Source organism: Xenopus laevis, chromosome 2L, assembly GCF_017654675.1.
Source record: "Xenopus laevis strain J_2021 chromosome 2L, Xenopus_laevis_v10.1, whole genome shotgun sequence".
NCBI classification, from domain to species: domain Eukaryota; kingdom Metazoa; phylum Chordata; class Amphibia; order Anura; family Pipidae; genus Xenopus; species Xenopus laevis.
The window spans coordinates 93,109,400-93,133,355 of NC_054373.1; the positions used below are offsets into that span (position 1 = coordinate 93,109,400).

General features: G+C 38.4%; 1 protein-coding gene across 1 annotated transcript; it reads right to left on the reverse strand.

Moving 5' to 3' along the window:
* Nucleotides 1-796: 796 nt before the first annotated feature.
* Nucleotides 797-22,733, reverse strand: ldlrap1.L (low density lipoprotein receptor adaptor protein 1 L homeolog). Its single transcript, NM_001091098.1, is given in 9 exon segments — nucleotides 797-3,380; nucleotides 4,107-4,141; nucleotides 6,504-6,628; nucleotides 7,198-7,293; nucleotides 7,873-7,945; nucleotides 9,605-9,719; nucleotides 10,392-10,504; nucleotides 11,453-11,595; nucleotides 22,577-22,733. Coding segments are annotated over 9 exon segments (930 nt in total). The 5' UTR covers nucleotides 22,662-22,733; the 3' UTR covers nucleotides 797-3,235.
* Between the last annotated feature and the right edge of the window lie 1,223 nt (nucleotides 22,734-23,956).

The window sequence follows — 23,956 nt, forward strand, 5'->3', positions numbered from 1 at the left end:
GACCTGTAAAGATTGGTATCCACAGACCCAGTGCAGTCTGTTTATTCTGATTATTAATCAGTCTTGCTGTATTAGCTTCTATAGCAGAAATTATTTGACTTGTGTTTTGATAATTTCGATTCCTTGTTTAAATCAGTTAAATTATGTAAATGGTTCGAAGAATGTCAGGGTGAATGGCTGGCCTCCACACATTTTCACCTCCCCAGATCTGGCCCTCGTTGCAAAAAGTTTGGACACCCCTGGCATAAATCATTTGTTTTATTAGGCTTCTGGTGCAGTAAGTTCAAGTTTACATTTAGTATTCAAAATACAGAATTTCTAGCATTATTCTATTTTAGACTTTAGTTTCCCTTTAACAGTAGTTCTTTTTCTTGGTAACCTTGAAAGGTCCAGGAGTATAACATTTCTCTAAGCACCAAATTTGTAATGTTAAAAGCAGTATTTCTCGATTCATTTGTTCTCTTGAAGAGAAGCCAGAACCAACAGTGCAGAAATATGCTGCTTTCAATAGCAATTATATTTACAAATAGCTTTAAAAAAAAAACAAACAAGTTTACATTAATGTATATTAGAAAGCTGCTTAGCATTACTTTTTCTTTGCATTCGAGAAGAACAAGAACAGTACATTGGACATTAAACACAGAATATTTATTCTGGTTTCTGATACATTGTCAATAGCATTTTAAATATTGCCAATATTTACAGTACAAGTAGAACTTATGGAGATCTGGAAGCTATGATGATATAAAAAAAAGTTACCCCTGTGCTCTGTTTAACATTGTGGTTTTTACTGTCATTTTTTTTTTTGTTTTTGCATGGTTTATGGACAAACCAGATATTGTAACAGTTTAGAAACAATAAGGAATAGGATGAAGGTGAAGTGTTTAAACAAATCTGTTGTCATTTTGTAACCGTTCAGAACATAAAAGATTTAGGGTGCTTCCTAAACTGATCTAATACATGAAGTTTGTAGCCCTCCATCAGTTCAGCCATAAGTTTTGTTTTTACCTTTGATTTTTAAACCAGTAATTTATTAATGAAGCCACTTGGCATTAAATAAATAATCTGTTAATACTTAGCCTGTGAAATCGGCTTTCTGAAATGTGAATGCAATAAATTGTTTTTGCTCTTCATATGACATTATAGCAGACCAAATCTGAAATGAAATGTTTAAGAAAAAAAAAAAAAACCTTCCGACGAGATAACTGCTTCAGAAACCAATGATCACAATCACTTTCCGGTGGCAAGATTACATTGTATGCAAATCAGCGTGACAAGGCCTGGGCGTATCCAGCTACAAATGATAGAAATACTTTATCTGCACAGAGGCACTCTTGACATACTAATGCGCATTTCATGGTCGTTAAAATAATGTGCATGTTAATTACACTAAAAATGTGGTGTACAATTTACCATTCACATCTAGTTTTCCCAAAATGGATTCACCAAAATGTGGCCGATTTTCACTGCCATTAAATATAGCTTTATATTGAAATAGAATTGCCATGCTGTTATTTAATAGTCAAGCAGAGAATTAGTAAAATAGAAATTTCTTTGGTTGGTTGCAGGAAACCGAAGGAACAGGACATTTTACCTAGGAAAACCAATGCCTCCTCCCAGTAGCGTAACTAGAGGGGGGCGGGCCCTGGTGCATGACGCGCAGCCGGCCCCACCCCCTCCGTACAGCTCGCATTTTGAGCGGCGCATGGGCTGCCCCTGAAGGGGTGCAGGCCCTGGCCCGCTCGCACCCCCGGTAGTTCCGCCACTGCCAGTCACAGCTCGACCCACAGCCATCTTGAATAGCAATAGGTAGCATAAGATATAGTGAATAAAGTACCCCCTTTTGTAAATAAGGATATTATAAGTTACTGAGGAGTTGAAACTCCGAGGTAACTTATAATATCCTCATATTTTGCAACACAGGGGTACATTATTTGTTATAATACACAGGATTCAGTGAGTCATGCGACAGAAATGACATCACCGTTAACAGATGACATCAGAACTCACCGTTTATAAGGATATCATTTACAAGATATTCATGGCTTTGGTGTATTATAAGTAGATATATTATACTTTGAGAACAAGACTATCAAATCCATTCATCCATGAAAGAAAATTGTTAACAGCTTGGCATACAAAGAAACGCCATACAAATTTTTAAAAATGCACAAAGAAACATTCATATCACCCTTAAATGCCCACTTTAGATTTAGAACAGCGCAAAAAGAAAATATTCTAACAAACACGTTAATGCACACATTTTTTTCAAGAATACAATTAAAAAAAAAAAAAAAAAGTATTCTAGTAAACAACTGCAGACAAACAAAATATGGGTTAAATATTGTCCATTACAAAATGATTGTCAACTCAGACAAATATGCATATTTTTCATAATACTGTGCAGACCGTTTATGGCAAGATGCCACAATAGTCTCATTTGAATGGTATGGAACTGAAAAGCAAGCTGGGAATCTCATAAACTGGCAATACTTTGGACTACGGAGGAATGAACATATGGATAAAATAGGCAGGCTAGGTTAGTGTTATGACTTTATAAACATTTTTTGTGAGTGAGCGGGGAATCCGTTATGGGGGGATAAATTAAGAGCTCTAATTAGCTATCCAGTATATTAGGGTCACAAAGTAACCACTTAGACAAGGAAAGGAGGAAAATCAGATGTTCTATAGCCAATGAGCAGCCCTACAAAACAGCAGATGAGCATAAACGGCGCTAGAACGTTATACAGGACTGATACCATATGGTGCTTTAATAGGAACACAGATGTGAATAAACTAAGAATTTTAAGCGTAACAAACACAACACAAGTATATCTTATGGTAGTGAATTTGTAGCTCATTTAATGAAAGATATGGAAAAGGGGGCCTTTAGAACATTAAGTATTTGTCCAGTATTTTGTACAAAATTGTAAAAAAAAAAAAATTTTCCACAAACAAAATCCATGTTCCCAAAAATTCTTGAGGACTGCACACCCCTACACTATAGCCTGCTGGTTTTCCGGTCTTGCTTCAGAATGGAATATTCAAGAAACACATACGGTTTTATCAGTAATATTTTTCTTCCCTTTAGTTTGTGATGAACTTGGAAATAAAGTGTCTCAGGTAAAGCTTTGGTTTTCCAATCCCACCTCAAGGTGTATAGATTCTCAGCAACTACACAGGAGTCTAATGGTAGGACTATTGCACTGAAAATTGGCAGGTAGCTTCAGAAAGGTCAGAACATAAATAGTTCATCTGCTTCTGCAGGGTTCAACTCCAGTTTATCCCAGCTGGTAGGAGACAAGCACTCTTCAGACTGAAGGTCATTTGCAGTCAATCCAATATCAAGGACTTGAGGGTTTGTTCTGGATTCTGCAAGTCTGGGGAAAATACAGAATAATCAAATGGCTTTTCGTGTTTTTTTTTTTTTGTTTTTTTTTAAAAAAAGCAAAGAATGAACATCTGGTATACAAAGAATCAGGAAATAAGATCCAAAATACTACTATTCTATCTCTGAAACCCAGAATATAAATAGAAGCATTTAAGGGATAAATAAAACTAACACTTGCAGGACATTCTGACCCCCACTGCAACTGAAGAGGAGGCACAGTTTGAAAGCCCCAATATAAAGAATAGATGTTCAGGAACCTCCTGTAGTTATCAAGCTTTGCTATAATGGAGGCTTTCTGCTACAAGTATGGGACCGCTTATACAGAAAATGGATCTTTCCACGATTTGGATCTTTTTACCTTAAGTCAACTAGAAAATCATGTAAATATTAAACAATTATTTTGAAAAATGTGAATTATTTGGATAAAATGTAGTCTATCAGAGATGGTCTTTCCGCAATTCAGAGCTTCCTAGATAACAGGTTTCCAGATAACTGAACCAATACCTGTACATGGTTTCATACCCAATATTGGAACATAATGTAATCCAAGCCCCAAATAGAAAAGTCTCACGCATATTGAACATTTCATAAGTGTACATCTATTACCTGCATGCATAAACCTCAAAATATAGAAAGGACACAGAGTATGTAACCATGATCTTAACTCTTAATTGAGCTCTTAATTTAAAATGTTAATGTTAGGCTGATTAATTACCTTGCAAATGCCTCATCCAGTCCATCATCCAGTTCCTAGATTATGGGGTGGAAATATAAAAGTTTAAAACAAAGCATTTGAAAAGGGCTAGTTTTCAAGTGAAATTAGGTTGCCAAAGCACACTAATAAAGTAATGTTTTCCTTCTAAAAATGACTTCACCATGCTGTGTCATCTGTGCACTGCAACTGCTGGTTGACACTGGAATAATTCAATTAGAATAGAGGAATTGGTGAGCAATTATCAGAATGGTTGGTTGCAGGTGGAAAGCAAATGTTTTGAGGAATTCACAAATAGCTGTAAAATGTTATAAAAATCCACTAGTTTTAAAAGATTTTTAAAATACAGTGATTGGTTACCCTTTAAGCAAGCTACTAGTTACTTTTTTACTTGCTTTTACGAGCTACTAAATGGCACACGAGACATTAGCAAAGTTCAGTTCATCCAAGCTATTAGCCAGCATGTATTCTGCAGTACTCAGCTGCTGCATTTTACTGTGTGTGCCAGCTAAGCTAGAAGGGATGCCCTTGATGCAGTTACAAGGCGAGACATAAGAGCTACAAATAAATCAGCTTGCTAGAATACCAAGCTTGCCACTGGGTGTCACCTGAAATTTACAGAAATGTGGGCCATTTTACATGAGCAATATAAATGCTACATAGTGTCACAGTAATGGGCAGCAGGGCTTCTGTGCATTGCATGCTACTGCTCCAATACTGCAACCATATCATACATTGAGGTTTTTGGAAAAAAAATATCTACCATTGATTTATAGGGCTGAGACCGAGATCTCAACCAACATGCTTCCAGTCAGCTTGCCCCTCCCTGAGCAAGCTCAGACAGGCATGCATACTCAGCAGAAGGTAGAAACCTACAGTCCCAGATCCCTCTCCTTGGGCTGTGATAAAAAACAGTTATTCACTCAAAAGGAGGACCCCGGACACACTAAGGGCTCTTACACATGAGCGTTTTTACCTGCGCTCCCCTGCATTCCGTTTTTCGGCGTTCAGCCGCAGGGGAGCGCAGGAATAGACACATTTAATTATTTCAAATGGGGCTGTACTCACACAGGCGCATGTAGGCGCCGAACGCAACATGCTGCATTTTTCCTGCGTTCGGAGCCTACATGCGCCTGTGCGAGTACAGCCCCATTTGAAATAATTAAATGTGTCTATTCCTGCGCTCCCCTGCGGCTGAACGCCGAAAAACAGAACGCAGGTAAAAACGCTCATGTGTAAGAGCCCTAAGGAATGCAGCAAATGAACTTTAGGTTTGAACTGAAGTCAATCGCCCCCATCACCATTTTAAGCTTTGTCCAATACATCATTAGCAATTTAATATTTGTTCAAAAACCTCATAATATTGCAATTTATTTATGATACATGCTAATAACTGTTTAGAAGCAATATATTTAAAGTGAAATATTTGTGTTTCTGTTTCTTTAAAGTGTTCAGCGAGAGCCACCAGGAACACTAGCAGATTACATTTAGATGAAAAAGCACAGCATACATAGCTTTCTTTTCTGCCTAAATAAGCATCTGTACAAATATGGGCTAAAGTGTACCAACTAAGTGGTATTTAATAAAGCATTGGTCTGTTACATAATTCTGGAATGGCCGGAGTTAAAGGACCAGTAACATCCAATTTTTATTTAAAAAAAAAAAAAAAAAAAAAACAAATGAAACTTTGAAATTGCCAAGAAATAACTTACCGAAACTCCGCTTGCGCTCCTCTTCAGAAAAGGCAATCCATCGTGTGGCGCTCAATTTCTCCTCCCTACCTTCCTTATAGGAGATAGCCAAGGAGGAGAAATTCAGCGCCACACAATGGATTGCCTTTTCTGAAGAGGAGCGCAAGCAGAGTTTCGGTAAGTTATTTCTTAATAAAGACTAACGATTTAAAAGTTTAATTTGTCTTCGTGGTTTTTTTTCGTTGTATACTAATGAATTTTTAAAAACTTTTTAATTTGATGTTACTGGTCCTTTAATGAGCAACCCCAAAATGCAATTTGTGTAGCTGCCATATTCCACTAGAACCACTAATTAGGCTTACAGTAGTGATGTGCGGGTCTAGTTTTCCCTTGAACCCACACCCTAACCTGGTCCACTCCATCCCCTCTATTTATCGACCTGCGCCAACGTCACAAAAAGGGCATGACAGGCCGAGTCTATAAAAAGGCCAGAAGCCAGTAGTGTGAGGCCGCGGGAGTGGAGAACTCAAGTAAGTGACCCAAAGATTTTTTTGCTGTAGCCGGCCCAACCCACATTTCACTAGCTTACAGTACAGTTTTAGGCTTGCTGGTCCAGACCCAGCGTATACCCCACAACAGTGCTATTACCAAAAGCACAAGGCAGGTCAGAAACATGTTTTGACTATACAAGAGAAAAACCAACACTTACCCAAACAATATTGTTGTTCTCATTGGTTGAATTTTGCCTAAATAGATCTTCAATATGATTATCACTGGCATTTAACACATCAAAAGCTTTGGTACAGTCTTCAAAATCCAAAAGGTTTGCAGATGCTATTTTGAACGGGACAACAGAATAGGTTAGATGGATATTGATGGGAGCTCATTCAGTTGGACTTATGTATAAAGTGTTTTTGCACCCTATCTTAACTTCCAAAATTTTGCAAGTAAACCGAAGCAATTGACATTGCTGTAGTTGAATATTTTTAAAAGGTTAAATTCTGTCACCATTTAGGTATATGGATTTGCATGGGAAGAGGACAGTTAGACGGATAGCGTAATTGCACATGTGCCAAGTCTCCGTGCTCTTCTAAGCAATTCCCCTTATGGTAGATTACATGGAAAATATACAAACGTTTCTTCATGTGGTGTAAGTCTCCTGCGAGAGCATGCCTATAATTTTGTAGGAGAGCATTTGGAACCAATTTGGGTATCTAGAAGTCACAAATGTGTAGAGGCCTGAACCAAAACACACACTACCCATAATCATAACTCATCTTTCTTAGCATACAAGAAAGGGGGAACAGACAATTTTTTTTTTTAAAGCCTTCAAATTGTGTCGATTGCAAAGTTAAACAGCTGGGTCAGCAAAAGAAACACAATTTTGCTTTTTGTGGACATACCTGATGCTTTAAGGCTGGTGATACTGGAGGAGCCATCAGACTGAGAACTACTTGCACCCTCTCCATCTGAACCAGACTTCTCTCTCTTGTCCTTATCTTAGAAATGAGATACAATAAGTTGCATAACATTGCTCATCTAGATACTCCTGACAGTGCATGAAGGAAAAAAAGTTTGAGTGTAACTTTAATCGCGAGAAAAAAAATAAAAATAAGTGGTTGAGAATTCTTGAGCTCAGGATGGGCTTTTAAAAATGGATTTGAACAGGTTTCTTCTTGCATATACTTTACGGATTAAATGCTGGTTGCAAGACTCTAAGAACAGTTATAAAAAAACAAGTTTGCCTGGGTAAGAATAGAATTTTTCTTTGAGATGAAGCATCTTGATGCTTTTATACATAAAACCATGCCATGTTAAAATACAAGGTTAATGAGCAGATGTTCTAAATGGTCAATACTTTGTACAAGCAGAACTACAATGGGTTCATCGATTTTACAGACAATCTCAATGCACGTAGCATTCCCATATGAAAATCAAAGAGACAGAATAAAATAACCCCATCATAATATTGAAGTGTTACCCAGCAGAGCAGCAACTGGCCACTTACCTGCCACAGACAATAGAACCTTCAAACTACTAAAGAATAATATAGAATATCTGATGTGAGGTGTACTTACTCTCTCGGGATACTTGCCAAAACTCAAATGCTACCTTGAAAGCCTGAGCCACCGTTAATGTGACTGCTTGTGCCTGGAGATAATAAATCTGCATCAGTTTATGGTACATTCTATTTGCAGCCCAGCCCACCCTCCAATACAGACTACTGAAATCAGGGGTCACATTCTGCTACACAATATCTGTACAAATTTCCAGTTAGGGAATTTAACTATATGGCGCAAAGATTAGCAGAATGCCGAGAGCTTTTGGCCAGTGTCACAGCAGTAATTCTGGATACATTCCAAAGAATAGTTATGGAAGTCTACATAGGGGCAGTATACTTTCACCATATACTGATGGACTACAATTTCCAGTATATTATCTTGGGTTGAGGCATGATGAAGGTGAAGTTCGGAGACCATAGGTATGGTGACAGAGATTCCTAAACACAAATGTATTAGCGGAGCTGGTGGCCCTCAAAGAGATACTGACACGCTCCTATAAAAATCATAGGAATTCAGTTTATGGAAGGATCGCTCCGCCCCCCAGCCCAGCGTCACCGAAGCAACGTGGAAGATCTGTTAGTGGTGTCAAGCCAGTCTGCTGCACCACTTACATGATACTGGCGCGTTTCTATGATTTTTATAGGAACCTGTCATTATCACTTTAAGTGCTCCATAATACGACAGGACTAATGGGCACACTTAACTGCCTACTGTGAACATTTAACCCTGTCCTTCATATTATTGTTGCCAAGGGCATTTAAGGGGTTGCTCACCTTTATATTGCCTTATACCGCAGAGTGGGATTTGAATAAAAAAAAAAAAAAAAAAAAAAAAATATTGCAAACTTTTTTTAAACTATTTGGCTTTTTGTTCAGCAGCTCTCTTTTGGCAGCAATCTGGTAGCTGAGTCCAAATTCCTCTAGCAAACCAGTAGTGGTTTACCATAGTGGTTTAAGTTAGTTAACTTAAGCCGAACTACCCCTAAACGGCACTATTACTATTGTGAAATTTCACTACAGCACAACAGTGACAAGGAAAAAACGAAGTAAGTAAGTGGCATTCTGCTGGTGGGGAGGATCCTAACTAAAGAAATCTCTTGCATCTGTAATTAATCTGGGGTACTTATTTGAAGAGCTAGAGGGGCTCCAGAATCTTTGCTCCACTTGTAACTTTGTTCATGTAAACATTGTTCATCTGTCCACATTTAGGGGGCTATTTACTAAAACTCTAGTTTCTCTTTTTTTTATTATTAAAAACATATTCAACTTAACTCCCTTCCACAAATTTCTCTCATTTATCAATCATTTTTCTCTAAAAAGGTCACAACGTAAAAACATTGCAACAAATGTGTCAATTAAAATCGTACGATGCGCAAAAAAACTCGAAAGCCATTGCGGATCACAACGTCAAGAAACAACTTCCATTGACTTCTACATGATCTTGACAGGTTTTAAGATGGAGTATTTCCTGATTTTTAGCAGCTTTGTGCTATAATAAATCTCTTTTAGAGGAGAAAAAAAACCCCTCAAATTTTGAGTTCTCCTTTAAAAACACAATCAGAAAAATTTGATATTTAATAAATGGGCCCCATAAACCTTTAAAAGAATTTCATTTAAAAACAGGAAGTATTTCCTTGCTCTCAGGGCTGCATTGGTAGACCCAGGATTGTGTAACACTGCTGATTCGGAGAGGCAAAATTGACTAATGTCCTTTTGAATAAAAGCAAGTTTAAACACAGTATACCAACCATTTTCCTCTTTGTGCAAAGAAATGCATGGCATTCCAAGGTTTCATTCTGCTGGCTCTGAGCAATGTAGGCAAAAACTTTGTCATGCATTTTATCAGCTGTGCAATATGATATCCTGCAGAGGAGAAAAGATGAATTATATATAATCAGCACAACTACACAACAGTCATAACAATAATAACACCGTTTCCTTTGCATTTGCAATTGTTTTTCAGAAATCATACTGTTCTGCAGTATGAACAGTCCCTGTAGCTACACAGGCAGAATTGATCTTAGCATTTATAAATAGAATAAATCTAGTTGAAATCTATAAAAAGAAGATTGAAAAACCAAGTCTCTGTTGCTGAATTGCAATAGATGCAAGTCAAGGATCCAACAGGCAGACCGGGGCAAACCTTGGGTGGCCTCAAAACCCATGAAGACCAGAAATTGGCTTCAAGTCATCTATTCTGTGGCCATAAGACAACCAGCTCAGAATATGGATGGTCTACATTTAAACATTGTAATGGTCAGACAACATCATCATGTTCCATGTGAGTGTGACTATGCTCTCCGTCATAAATTAGTAAATAACTATAAATAAGAATACCCATAATAAATGACCTTTAGAAGTTTGTCATAATTCTAAAATATCCCCACCAACCCACACTAATGCCATTTACATGTACCCTGCTGTTGCTTCTAGAAAGAAAAACTTGGCCCATAGACTGTGGCCTGAAGGATAATCTACGCCATCATTTTTGTTCTGTCACATAACTAAAGAAATCTTGTACCCAATTCAACTCACCTGTAGATTGAAACATTCTCAATTAGTTGGTTGCTTGCACTGTCATACAGAATGATGCCCCGTGGTGATACTTTCAGAAGAACTTTCTGCAGTTTCTTCCCACTTGCTTTTGCCTTTGAGGGAGAAAAATAAATCTAATATGCAAAGATCCCACGGGTAAAACTATAAAGAAAAAAAGACAAAGCCAGCACACACTCTAGCTTTAGGGAATGGCACAAGACCAAGGAAAACAAATCCCCTGAAAACATTTTTCCCTTTTAATAAAATTTGATCACCACGTGTAATGTGCGGTGTACACGGCACAATGAAAATAGTTAATAGCATCAAGCACAAGCTTATCTAGGATGTAGAGCCTTTCCAGCAATTCAGATGTAGAATGAGTGATCCACAAAAGCAGCAGCAAAGTGGAACAACAGGGATATCATTTTTGCCTTGTCTGGAGGTTGCTACAAAACGGATTATTATTTGTACTGCAAATAAACAAAAAAACAATGCAAAAGTGTTTTCCTCTAGAGCACAAACAATTGCCGTACCTGCATCTTTAACCCTTTTAAGTGCCACAGAACACTGATTTTTTTACATTGCGAATAGCATATTCACTAACGGCACTGAATAATACCTTTGGTATATTATTTCGGTGATTATATTAAATTTTTGGTGCATTTTTAGCCATTTTATTGCATTTTCAGTCCTATGTAGATGTACGTAAAACTTATTTGGCCACGCTAAACTACTCAAATTGTTATTCCGATTGCTTATTATACTAGGAGAAAATGTTAGGTTTTTTGAATTCTGCATTGTTTTTTGTTACTTTGTTTTTGTTACTTTATATCCATTTTGGGGTTTCTGTATGACAGTTTGGTAAATCAAAAGGTTCAATATACCCCTGGCATGCTTATTTAGGATGTTTTATTATGGTATGTCATAAAACATGGAGCATATATGGGGTACAATGCAAGCTTTGTGACAATTTGTTTTTAAGAAGAGAGGTGTATTCAGAAGTGGCTATACATTCTTGCACCTACAGTGAATGGAGTTTCAACATGATTTGTAAGACTTACAGTTGCCACAATTCTTTTCACTGCAGTTGCAGACAGCTCTTCCCCTTTTGGTTGTTCCACCAATGTCATGCCCAAATATTTCAAATGGAATAACATTCCTTCTAAGAGTGTTTCCCTGGTATCAGTCCAGTTTTCTGGTAGTTCTATTTAGAAAAAAAAGATACAAATATCAAGGCTGCTTAGATCTGTTTGAACAAAACCAAAAATGGTTTTGAATCTTGCTAGTATGATTTTAAAGGGGTTGTTCACCTTTGTAACAAATTGACAAATCTAACAGTTCACATGAATAGAACAAACTTTTCCATAGAAATAGTTAACAGAAAAAGTACAGTTCAAGAGATATTCACCTCAGAAGTGTCCCTGTACTAATCCTTCAGTTCCACACAGACCCTGTGCTGGGAGGGGGTCACTGACCCCCAAAAACACTACAGTGTTCACTTCCTCTTCCTTATATGACATCACACATTGTACTGGCAGCTAACTTAACTCCTATTGGCTATGTCTGCTGTCAATCTGCCACTGTTTCCTGTGCTGGGGAATTTGAGCAGCATTCAGGTACTGAAGAGAAACTGTTACAAGTTTGTGAGAGGGAGGGGGAGTGTGGGCTGTGTGCTGCAGAGACTTCAACTGTGCAGATGGGGGGGGATCGAGGTGCTTGGGACCTGGAGTTTTATGAATAATGGATCTTTCCATAATTTGGATCTTCATACCTTAAGACTACTAGAAAATCATGTAAACATTAAATAAAGCCAATAGGCTGGTTTTGCTTCCAATAAGGATTAATTATATCTTAGTTGGGATCAAGTACAAGCGACTGTTTTATTATTACAGAGAAAAAGGAAATCATTTTTTATAAATTTGAATTATTGGATTATAATGGAGTCTATGGGAGATGACACTTGTACTTTCCAGAAATATATTATTTTGGGGGGGGGGGGGGTCCATGTATTATTTTGTGTATTTACCTCATAAAAAATCATTATTCAGCAGCTGACGTGACTTCCAGGACTATTTGTATGAGCTTGAGGCTTTCCAAATGAGTTGAATTTTTGTGCATGAAGTGAAATATTTTTCTGGTATAGATCCCTATATCATGAAAAATAGAACTTTTTCATTTTTTTGGTATTTAGAGCTCTAAATCTTGTTCCAGAAGTGGAACACAAACACTTAAAAAAGGTATCGTTTTCCTAGGTAAATTACCGCCCCCCTGGGAGAGCGCACAAAATGTTCAAAAAACCTACCTGCCCTCAACATTGCTCTGCCTGTCACTTAGGGCTGCCACCTCACCCCTTTAAAACCAAAAACATATGAAATCCACAGCCTGCATGGCTAATTAGCAATTCATTTAGATGCATGATACATGGCTGCACAGAAATCAGTTCAGCCTGCGGCATCTAAATGAGTTGATAATTAGCCATGCAGCCTGTGGATTTCATATGTGTTTGGTTTTAAAAGGGTGAGGTGGCAGCCCTACTGTCCCTGCTAGATGTGTAAGTTACATACTTTCTAAGCAAGTCAGTGCTGGTTTTGTTGCAATTTTGTAAATAACTGACATTATGCCTAAATTTAGAAACGCCAGTATTTATTCCCAGAAAAGGTTGCCCCCCTTTGGCACTACATTCAGTTTTAGTCTAGGCAGAAGGAGAGTGCCAGAATTGGGAAAACAATGTTGCTCCTTCCTTTTCTGCAGTATTTGTCTGCGTGGCTGTGTGATTGTTTGTTACAAGGCAGGTTTGTTTATATGCTGCGTCTGTTAACCTCTGCCATTACAATTGAGTAATCAACCAATGATCATTCAAATTTTGTGACTGGTTACAGTTCACAAGCACCCAATAAATTACTAGGAGGAGGGCAGTATCAACATCCAATAGGAAACAAGTAAGGGCAAAGCCTGGGCATGATGATGTCATCATATAGGAAGTTCTTGGTGTGTCAGGTTCAAAATAGGCCACTCCCATCACTTCAGAAAACTGATCAGAGAGACAGGAGAAGGACTGAGTTAATAGGTATAGAAATTAGCTTTTACAATGGCATTTTTTCTTTTTGTAATGGAAAATGGTTTTTCTAACACATTGAGAACATTGTTAGTGGTTTTATAAGATTTGTACATTGAAGGTGAACAACCCCTTTAACAAGGATAATTTCTTCACAGTGGGAGATAAATGGAAATCCAAGGAAAGTATGTGGTCAGATTAAATAGAGGGGATAGATTTCATGCTGCATGAGAACAGCTCTGGTTTCATTGCCCTGGGTTTGTACCCGTTCGATATGAGAGATGATTTGAGGGATGTTTTTAATAACAAAGCCAAACTGCTGTGGCAGTGATCATGAACAGGCTTGATTTCTATCATTGAGTACCGTAAGTAAGACACTTATTTTGTGAATATAATGGAATAGCTTGATAAAGGCTGCATTAAGCCAGGGCCTGGATCATGTATGTAGTGATCTAGTACTGAACCTTCCGAGACAGGTTTTGACTGTTCTAGATAACTATATACATGTATACCAGTACTGCACAATATGTTGGAGCTCTAAAAAAAATACATGTTAATATTATTATTATTATGCACTTGTCCAGCCTCATCTTGGATCTAATGGGTACGAGCATGAGTTCAAATTATATTTTAACTACACTGTCAACTTCAAAGTTCACCTGCAAGGCAAAAACTTCCTTCTAAAGGATTAGGATCAGCAAAATAAAAAAAATTTGAGCCAACACACTGTGCTGCAGGCATAGAAAAAACTTCTCTGAAGTAGAAGTCCTGGAGCCTAAGCTAGGATGAGTTGTTCCAGACAGCCAGTAAAATGTGTCAAATTAAATATCACCAAACTGATGGGAGTCCTTCAGTATTTTCCAGTTTGGTGTTTTATAGATCAGCAGCTGTGATACAGCTACCAGCTCTGTTGTGTTTAGCAGTCATTTAAGCATATGACACACAGGACTATACTCCAACATATTTTGATTGGCTAAAGGGTGTCCAAATGCTCCCATGTACTTTATATTTGAATATAAGCCACTAGTGACTAGCTGCATAACTATTATATGTAAATGCATCATAACTACTATAAAGATCTAACATTTAACCGACAGGTTGCAGTGACACTATTTGCCATCTGTAATCTTAACATAGACCCATAGGAAAACATAGAAAATACTAAAAAAAAAAAATAAAAAATTCATTCACTTTGCTCCAGCAATTTATTGAAACATTCCTGGAGGGAACACTTAAGCCCTAAAATAAATAAAAAAAAAGTAGTCTTCCTTGGTAAAGCACAACATTTAATATGTGCAAAAACACACAGTTTGGCAAGTCCTTTGTCTGCCAAGCACACAACCGCCAAATGTGTTACAAGTTTGACACAGCTTAAAAGGCTCAGCATGGACTACCTGGACCCAATTAATACTATAGAAAGTCTGACTTTAGTCAGGCAAAAAACTGTATGAGGCTTGAAAAGTAGCAGTGAGTAATAGATGGACTAGTGCCAATTGCACAGCTGGAAAATTTGGTGGTGACGGCCATTGTGCTTGCTTTCCCAGTTTGGAGCTCCATCAACAGTGACAAGCTAAATGTACACTGAAGCCAAGCAGCAGTCCTGGGCCTGTGCATTTGCACCAAGTTGCTTTTTAAATAGATTCAAAAATGGAAGTCACACATTCCCGGATTGAGGTCAACAGCAGCAACTCTTCACTTCAATGCAAAGTTCAGCCCTGTCAATTGTCACACATGGCGGTTCTAGTTCCCTGCTAAGCTCACCAAACCACTAACAACCTGAATACAGGTAAGGGGCCGGTTATCCAGAATGCTTAGGACCTGGGGTTTTCCGGACAACAGATATTTCCGTACTTTGGCTCTTCATACCTTCAGTCTACTAGAAAATCATGTAAACCCAATAGGCTGGTTTTGCTTCCAATAGAGATTTATTATATCTTAGTTTGTAATAATAAAACAGTACTTTGTACTTGTTACAAAGAAAAAAGGAAATCATTTTTAAAAATTTAAATTTAGCTAGGATCTATCCAGGGGCCTCTCACCAGTGTCCCAGATGCCTTCTTCCATGTTTTCCGGGAATGCCCAATAATTCAGGGATTTTGGAGAGAGGTACTTACCTACACCGACACTGCCCAATGCTCCCTAACATATGATCACCCCCAAAGCCCCAGGAATTAGTAAAGTAAATACGACTGAGGCCATGAGAATTTATGTATAATGTCCTCAGATTGGTAATCCCCCCAAGCTCAACTTATTCTCGCTTCCCCCCCAAGCTCAACTTATTCTCGCTTTCTCCCCTTTTACTTCTTAAGGGGGTCACCCCCTTTTTTCTATTTGTTAAAATGCAAAATAAAAAAAAAAAAACTAACTTTGGCTAAAATAGTTTATGGGAGACAAACTTTCTGTGAATCAAAGCTTTCTAAATAACTGCTACCAGAACGAAATACAAACAGGTAAGCCCTACAGAGAAAGATAAGCAAAATACTTCATCTTTGTTCATGTGCATATAGTTTGATTGCAATGCTTAACCCCATGTCTTTACAAACACTAACGCAAAATAATGTAAATCAACGCATTTACATAAGCACTACACAACTGAAAAAACTGAAAGCTATTTTAAGATATCCATCAACTTCAAAAAAAAAAAAAAAAAAAAAAAAAAAAGTGTGTTATGAAATGTACTGCTTGAGAAGCCTTAAGAACACACTCAGAAATATGCAAGTTATCATGATCTATTTTGAAAGAGCTATAACGAAGGTTTAGTGCTCAACATCTGCTACTTGGTGCCAGCCAGAAGGTGCAGACTGGTACAGTTCTGTTTGCTGCCAGCTCTAAAGTGAGGGAGGAAAACCCCAGAATGTCAAGTATAAATTATTGTGGTAACTTAAGAGCTGCATGCCTGAAATTCCTATCCTTGGGTGAGGAAATGCCACAGTCTAATCATCACTATTTAAATACATTAGTCAGTTCTGGTGTTTAGTTAGATAAAATCATTTTTGCTATTTATTGTCACACATTAGGACTAGAAAACGGGGAACTAGTTTTAAATCCTGCTCATGTATTGAATCCTTAACATTAAAAGGTAATACAGTCGTTTCAGGCACAGCAAGCCTAGTTGCCCCTTGCCTAAAGGGCTTCATCAGTAGCCTTAACCAACCCAGAAAGGGGATTAAAATCATGTAGCAGGCATTTTTTTTTGGGGGGGGTTGGGGGGGGGGGATGGCGAGATTTATGGTACTTTATAGGCCCCCATACACAGGCAGATAAAATCTGCTGACAGATTAAGTCAGCAGTTTATTGCCCTTCAACAAGCTTCCCCGATCAATATCTGGCCAGCTGTCGATCGTCCAGGCTTATAAATCCCATCGGGTCAAGAACTACATCGGAGTGTTGATGAGGTCCTCAATCTGCCCACCTGTTTTCGCCTTGTTGTGATCCAATCGTTGGGTCCATGATCAGATCAGCCCAATATCACCAACTTGGAGGTGGGCATATCGGGGAGAGATCCGCACGTATGGCCAGCTTTAGTACCACAAGTAGAATACACCGATTTCAAGAATTGTTTTGAGACTGGGGTAAACATACTACAAGCGCTTAAATTCAAGTGACTTTACAACCCTGGAAAACTGAACCTGATCCAGGTTTTGTTCAAATTATGTGATTTTGCCCCAATTTCCTCATTCCTGAACCTTTTGCGGAGAATTCAGCATTAGCCAGAATATGAAAAGCTATGGCCAAAAAAAAAATTAAAAACAAAAAACTACCCAAGTTTTTACTACTGCATTTTTAAAATGAGATAACACAAACGCTGTACATCAGAGCCTGTCATATAGAACATGCAGTCTTCTGAGCAAACCGACAGGAAAAACATCTAGTTCGGTTTCATGTCTCTCTCATTTTAACCGAAATCTGGAATCCACTGGTTCAACCCACAAAAATCACTGGCATAAAATGACTTTACTCCACAGCATGAAATGCACTGTGCAGCTCTCCAGCAGTCAAGTTAGCTTCACCCAACAGCGGATGTTAGGAGACAGTGACAGCTGCAGAGCCTCATACAGCCTCCTCTGCACTAGAGAAAGGCTTCTCTGCCTTGCAACTTAACATTGAGATATGAGAAATCACATTTCGTTTCTATAAAGCAGTTTAAAGGGAACTGGTCAGCCTAAAAAAATATTCCAAATTCTTTTATATCATGTTAAATAAATATCATGTTAAATATCATGTAAAAAAAAAATAATAAATAAATAAATAAATAAATAAATAAGACCCCACAAAACTTTACTTACACTAGTTTATTTAAAATTTGTTTCCTTCTGTCTTGGAATTATACCATCAAAGCAAGCAGGCAGGCACCATTTTGTTGACAATTAAGACAAGTGTATCACCCCAAAATCTTGTGTATGCACCAGAATGGGGGATCTAATGCATGTGCACAGTGCCCTACACAATTTAAAAGTTTGTTATAAATACCAATGCAGAGCAATAGTACATCATATTTTCATCTTTTATACGCTTTCAGTTTTGGCACTACTTTTCCTTTAAACAAAGGAGTTGAAGGTACCATAAAATGAGGCGTCGAAGGATTTATGTACCGGCTCCACAGCCCTGGTGTAGCGACATCTAGGAATAGCTGAATGGGAAGTGAAAGTAGTTGACCACCACATCTCTATGCCACAGGCGGACAGGTAATATTTGATTGACAGCTCAGATATGTACACACCTTTATAACAGGTATGGATGTCTAATCAAAAAAAAAAAAAAAAAGGATTTGGGTTCCATGTTTAAATAAAGGGAGGGGGTGATACCACTCAACTTGCAGTCAAGCAATAAAGAGTGACTGAAGGTTATCAGAGCACAAGTCACATGACTGGGGTAGCTGGGAAACTGACAATATGTCTAGCCCCATTTCAGATTTTAAAATTAAATATAATACAAAAAAAAAAATCTTTGGTCTTTTGAGAAACAGATATCAGTCCAGAATTCTACTGGAGCAGTACTATTATCTGATGCACTTTGGAAAGAAAATAAAAAAAAAAAAACCATGACAGTATCCCTTTAAGGTGGCCATACACAGGCCGATAAAAGCCCTGACAGACAAAGTCAGCAGCTTATAGGACAGTGTATGGGGCTCTCCAAAGTGTTTCCCTGGCCAATATCTGACCACGGGGGTTGTATCATCCTTCTCTGGAGGTGGAGCCGTTTTTGCTACACTATTGTATCTGGAAAAGTAGTTCTGTTGCCAAGTCCTACCACTTGGTAGTACTTTACAAAAGGTAAAGCCCCTTTAAATAGCACCCACAGGTAGTGGAGCAAGCCCCTCTGTTTTGGGACCAATTAATAAGCCCTATACTGGCCATACCAAGGATGACATACATAGTTAGCCAGCTTAAAATATATTTATATATGGACTAACAATCGCTGTTTTGTTTAAAGGGTAAGAATTTTTACTAGCTTAAAGGAATCGTTATAGGCTGTGTGAATAAAAAAAATTATTTCTAATATATAGTTAGGCAAAAATGTAATGTATAAAGGCTGGAGTGACTGGATGTGTAACAATCGCAACAACACTACTTCCTGCTTTGCAGCTCTCTTGGTTTCCACTAATTGGTTACCAGGCAATAACCAATCAGTGACTTGAGGGGAGGGCACATGGGTCAGAACTGCTTTTGAATCCAAGCTGCATGCGGAGGATCAATTGCAAACTCACTGAACAGATATGTACCATGTGGCTCCCCTTCAAGTCGCTGACTAACTCAAGAGCAGGAAGTTGGGTTCTGTTCGACAACCAGTCACTCCAGCCTTTATACATTACATTTTTGCCCAACTAATTAAATTAGAAACATTTTTTTTTTTTTTATTTTGCACAGCCTATTTACCCAGTTTTTATTTTTACACTGAACTGTTCCTTTAAGGCACTAACCCCTATATGCAATAAAAGGCAATAAGTTTGCCCAGGATCAGTAACCCATAGCAACCAATAAGATGTTTACTTTTAAACAAGTGACCAGTAAAGCTACCTGCACAAACTAAGTGCATTTTATAACATAACCCCAAAAATTTCTTAAAGTGATATGGACACTAAAAGTTCTCTTTTCAAAATATTAATCTACATTAAAAGTTACCTATAGGTCACGTTGATAGTTTTCCTTTCATAATTGTTACTTGTAGTTCCTGACTGTCTCTTCTTAACCGGTCGGTTAAAGTTTCTAATACCAACGGACTCATACTGCACAAATATGGCAGCCCCCTCATACAGGAACAGGGTAGTAAGAAAGGCAATGTTAAAGCATCAGGCAAATATTTTTATGGCAAAATTATAAATAGCATTCAAAGACGATGTTATGATGGATAATAAAAAAGGTTATTTTTTGATGTCCATATCTCGTTAATGTCCTAAATATATTGATAATGGGTTGAGTACAGAGGACCTCATATTTGTCTGTGTAAATTTTGTGGTCACAGCCTCATTGCACTCCCGCTTAATGATTTAAAAATTATTTGTAAACAACAACTTTGTTTTGTTTGTTGCAGTTAAAATGCCATCCATTCCCATTAATATAAAACACATCAATACAGCACTTTGTATTGGGATATGATGGGGAAAGAAGCAGTCAATGTGACTAGGAGTCCAGTTGCACTACAGCTACATTCCTACTACCCCATCAATCATTTTAAAATATAGGCCCAAGGTTCTGCTACACCATAGAACAAAGATACAAGGGTGGTTAAATTTCCTGTTGGTGCAAAATATTTGAGAAGAGCTACTTTGGTTTTGCAAAAAAAAAATAAAAATAAAAAAGCAGTCTGCATAAGGAGTCTGGCTATCCACCAACATTGCCTATGAGTGGCAATGTAGACTGCTGGCTTAGCTTTGGTCTAGCAACAAGCATTATCGGAAGAATACAGCCCACACAGTTATTGCCGGAAAACTCCGACTTTTTTTCTTAGAGTCTGTTTGTAAAAAAATAAATGAAATGCAATCACAGACCTCGAAATCGGATAAAAATCACCCTGAACCATTAGATCAGTTGTAGTCCTACTTTTTCCGCCTCATTTGTGCTGCTGAGAAAACAATAGCAGTTTTGTGTAAGTAACTTGACACAGCTCCTTTTAACCTGCTAAAAAAGCAAATTCCTTTGAAGATATTTGAAAACCATAAGTGGTTTCTAACCTGCTAGATACAAGAGCTTGCAATAGCAAATAACAAAAGTATCTCATCTGCAGCTGTTCTGGGCTCTCTGCCAAAAGCAAATTAAGTTAGAAACATGGTTTCTTTTTCTGGCTGTTCAGTGCAGAGAAAAATCAGGACTTGAAACGTGGGTCTGCGGGTTGAGCTGTAAAAAAGGGACTGTCCCTCTGAAAACGGGACAGTTGGGAGGTATGTTTAATGTTACTCAAGGGCCACATATCAACAGGACATTTCTTCCTGTTTAACTTTATTGTGAAGCAGCCTATGGTGGGTTCTTGCCCTGAAATGTTTATTAGCCATGTCCCAGACTTTTCAAGTGATCTAGTATGAGAATGATGGACTGTATTACAGATAGCTGCGATCAGTTCATAGTGAGTGCAGTACCCATAGGGACTTTTCCATGTTAGAAGTATATAAGACCTGTATGCAGAAGTTCTGCAACGACAGCTTGCTAAATAAATATGTTCTACAACACTAGAAAAAAGGGGGAGGGAATCATTGCGATTTTAATAATTTGATCTCTTTAGTTTTCAAAGTTATCCAGACCTCTACATGCAGCAGTGTAGTAAAGACCTACTATAGGGTAGGCAAAACTGGGTGCTTTAGGACAGAAAGGAAACCACACATGTAACGTAAAAGGAAATACAGCTCATATACAAGCACAAAGTGTTACTTTTAGAGTTTATATTTCTTGAAACTTTATATTTCTTTCAGGGGTACGCCCCCGAAACGTTACATTGAGTGACTGAATAAATGTGCAGGGGTTCTCCCCGCTACACAGACTTTTGTGTTTGGCATCCTTTCTATTCAGTAATTGGTTTCCATCAGCAGAGGTGTGGGTGAAAAAAGGCCCTACTTGGTTAGGGGAAACAATACGAAGATTTGCAAAAAAATAAAAAAAAAATATCCAGGTAGTGAGCACTATACCATTCACACTGTAAAGGAGATCCTGGTGTGGGCAGGGGCAGCCATGCTGAGATTAAGGTTGCCACCTGGCTGGTATTTTACTGGCCTGGCTGGTAAAAATGATAGTTGATCCCAAGATAAAAAAAGATAAATACATAGGAAGGCTGGTCTTTTTTTCCAGATAAGGAGGCAACCCTAGCTGGGACACAAACAGGCATGGGGAAAATATGCAGTGTAACATGTAAGTTCCAAAGAAACTCACTGAAATGCATTAGAATTGAAACAACCTTCAAAAAAAGTAAAATCTAGGAAAAACAAAATGTGAGAATGTAAAATTGTGGTTTGACTAAATCTGTTGCCATTATGTGTTTTACGCAAAGTTCTGGGGTCTGTTAAGGTCACATCCCAGGAAGTTGCATTCCCAGATACAGAAAATATTTGCTTGTGCCCACACAGTAGCCATTCTGGGAACAAAAGAACCAAAGTGACAAGAAGACTAATTGATTGTTTGCAGATAATCCAGAGGTCTGACAGGGGGATGTGTAGCAAGAGCAGTGCCAGTCACAGGCCCACACTCCTCGTCAGTCAGTCGAGCTGTTAGTTTGTATACGTGCTCATGTGACTTCAGCCTGAGCTCATTATGACAGGAAAGTGAGAGCAAGCAGACCAATGAGCCCCATATAGATACACCAGGACTGTAGAAGCAACATTATAACAAACAGCGAGTTTGTTAAGGAGTAATTGTATGTATCGCCTCACCGGCTGGGACTGAGCAACAAACACGTACAGGACAAGATTTAGGTTGTGTTTGTTCACACAGCTGCGCTCAACTCTCTATCCAAACAGCAGCAGCCTGGCTCACACATAGATATATCCACAGGGGAGTGTGTGCCTGGGGCGGGAGAGGAACTCTAATAGAAACCATAAGGGACTGTTCTATGTAGTATTTTACTGGCTTAGTTAGTAGTGCAACAACAGGTCAAACTAGGGAGAGTATCCGAATACACATATAATAGCAACTGCCCGCGCACTTACTCTTGTGCTTGCCTCCTCCCCAGCTCTGCTTGGCAATGCTCGGACTCCTGATGATCGCCCTCCCAGCAGACTTAAGCGCATCCATCTCCCTGCTCGGCTCCACTCACGAACTTTCCAAGCCCCTCAAACTTTTCCCTCTCCCTCCCTGTCAGCAGGGTCGATGAATGATCACGTCTGTGGGGAGGGAGGTGATATTTATGTAAATAGGATCAGATGTCCCGAGCACAGACACGCCCTCCTCGCCTTGGGGCTCACAGCACAAACCTGTTAAAGGGACAGCTCCTCGGAGTTGCCGCCACTTGGCTACTGAAGAAAAGTGACAGTTGCAGATCGCAGGTGGAGGACCGCTAGTTTTACACCTACTTCGTTGCAGTGAGACAATCTTTTTGACACTATTATTCCTTTTATTTTCATATTGCTACACTATTAAAGACCATCTTACTTATTCAGTTAGCCAATAAAAGGTATCACCAAACTTTACATTTGCTGCAATCTATCAGATGGTAATTGCCTGATTAGCTGCTCCCTGAACAAAATCATCTAACCTGGATAAAGAAATGTATAACAACCAATAGTGCAGAAACACTTTTGTTTTTGATGGAAGAAGTAGTTGGGCCATGTTGTTTGTCCACATAAATAGTGTATTCCATTCTGAATTCCATAACATTCACTGTGTGTGATTCAAGCGATGCCTTGCAATAAAAAGCAGTAACTTTGTTTCACTTGCAGCTCCCATAGTCTCACACAGGCTGAGAGATCAGCTGACTGAGGAACAGGAGGGGAGTGGGCTGGACCTGCAGAACTCAGAGAAAAAAAAGCACTGCATGCTAAATAGAAGCTCAGGTGTAGCCATGTGCAGCATCTCCAGGACTACAGTGAGTGAAAAAGATCCCAAGTAGTTATAAATATGTATTTATTCCACAAACCAGGTTGCCAGTTTCTCATATGTTTCTCATATATATATATATATATAGATATAGATATAGATATATAGATATATATATTTATTATATCACTGAAAGATTTCACATACATTCAGAGACTTAGGCAATGAGAAGGGAACAATTATTTGTGTATTGTGTATAACATGTATTTGAAGCTCCCTTTATCCCATGGTTAGAATTTATTTAATCTGAGTCAGCTTGCTGCAGTTTTACCCCTTCCTGCCCTGACTGACATGTAAAGAAGTGCTTATTACATGGAATCCTGGTGATAAAACTAGAGTACAGGGAGGAGGACAGTGAGGGGAAATAGAGCAAGGAAACACTGGTGTGTGTGTTTTTATTTAGAGAGACTGCCCTCTGTATCTGTCTCTCTCTGTATCTGTTCCATTTAATCACATGCCCTTACATTTTGGGTAAATATATTTTCTGAGGCGAA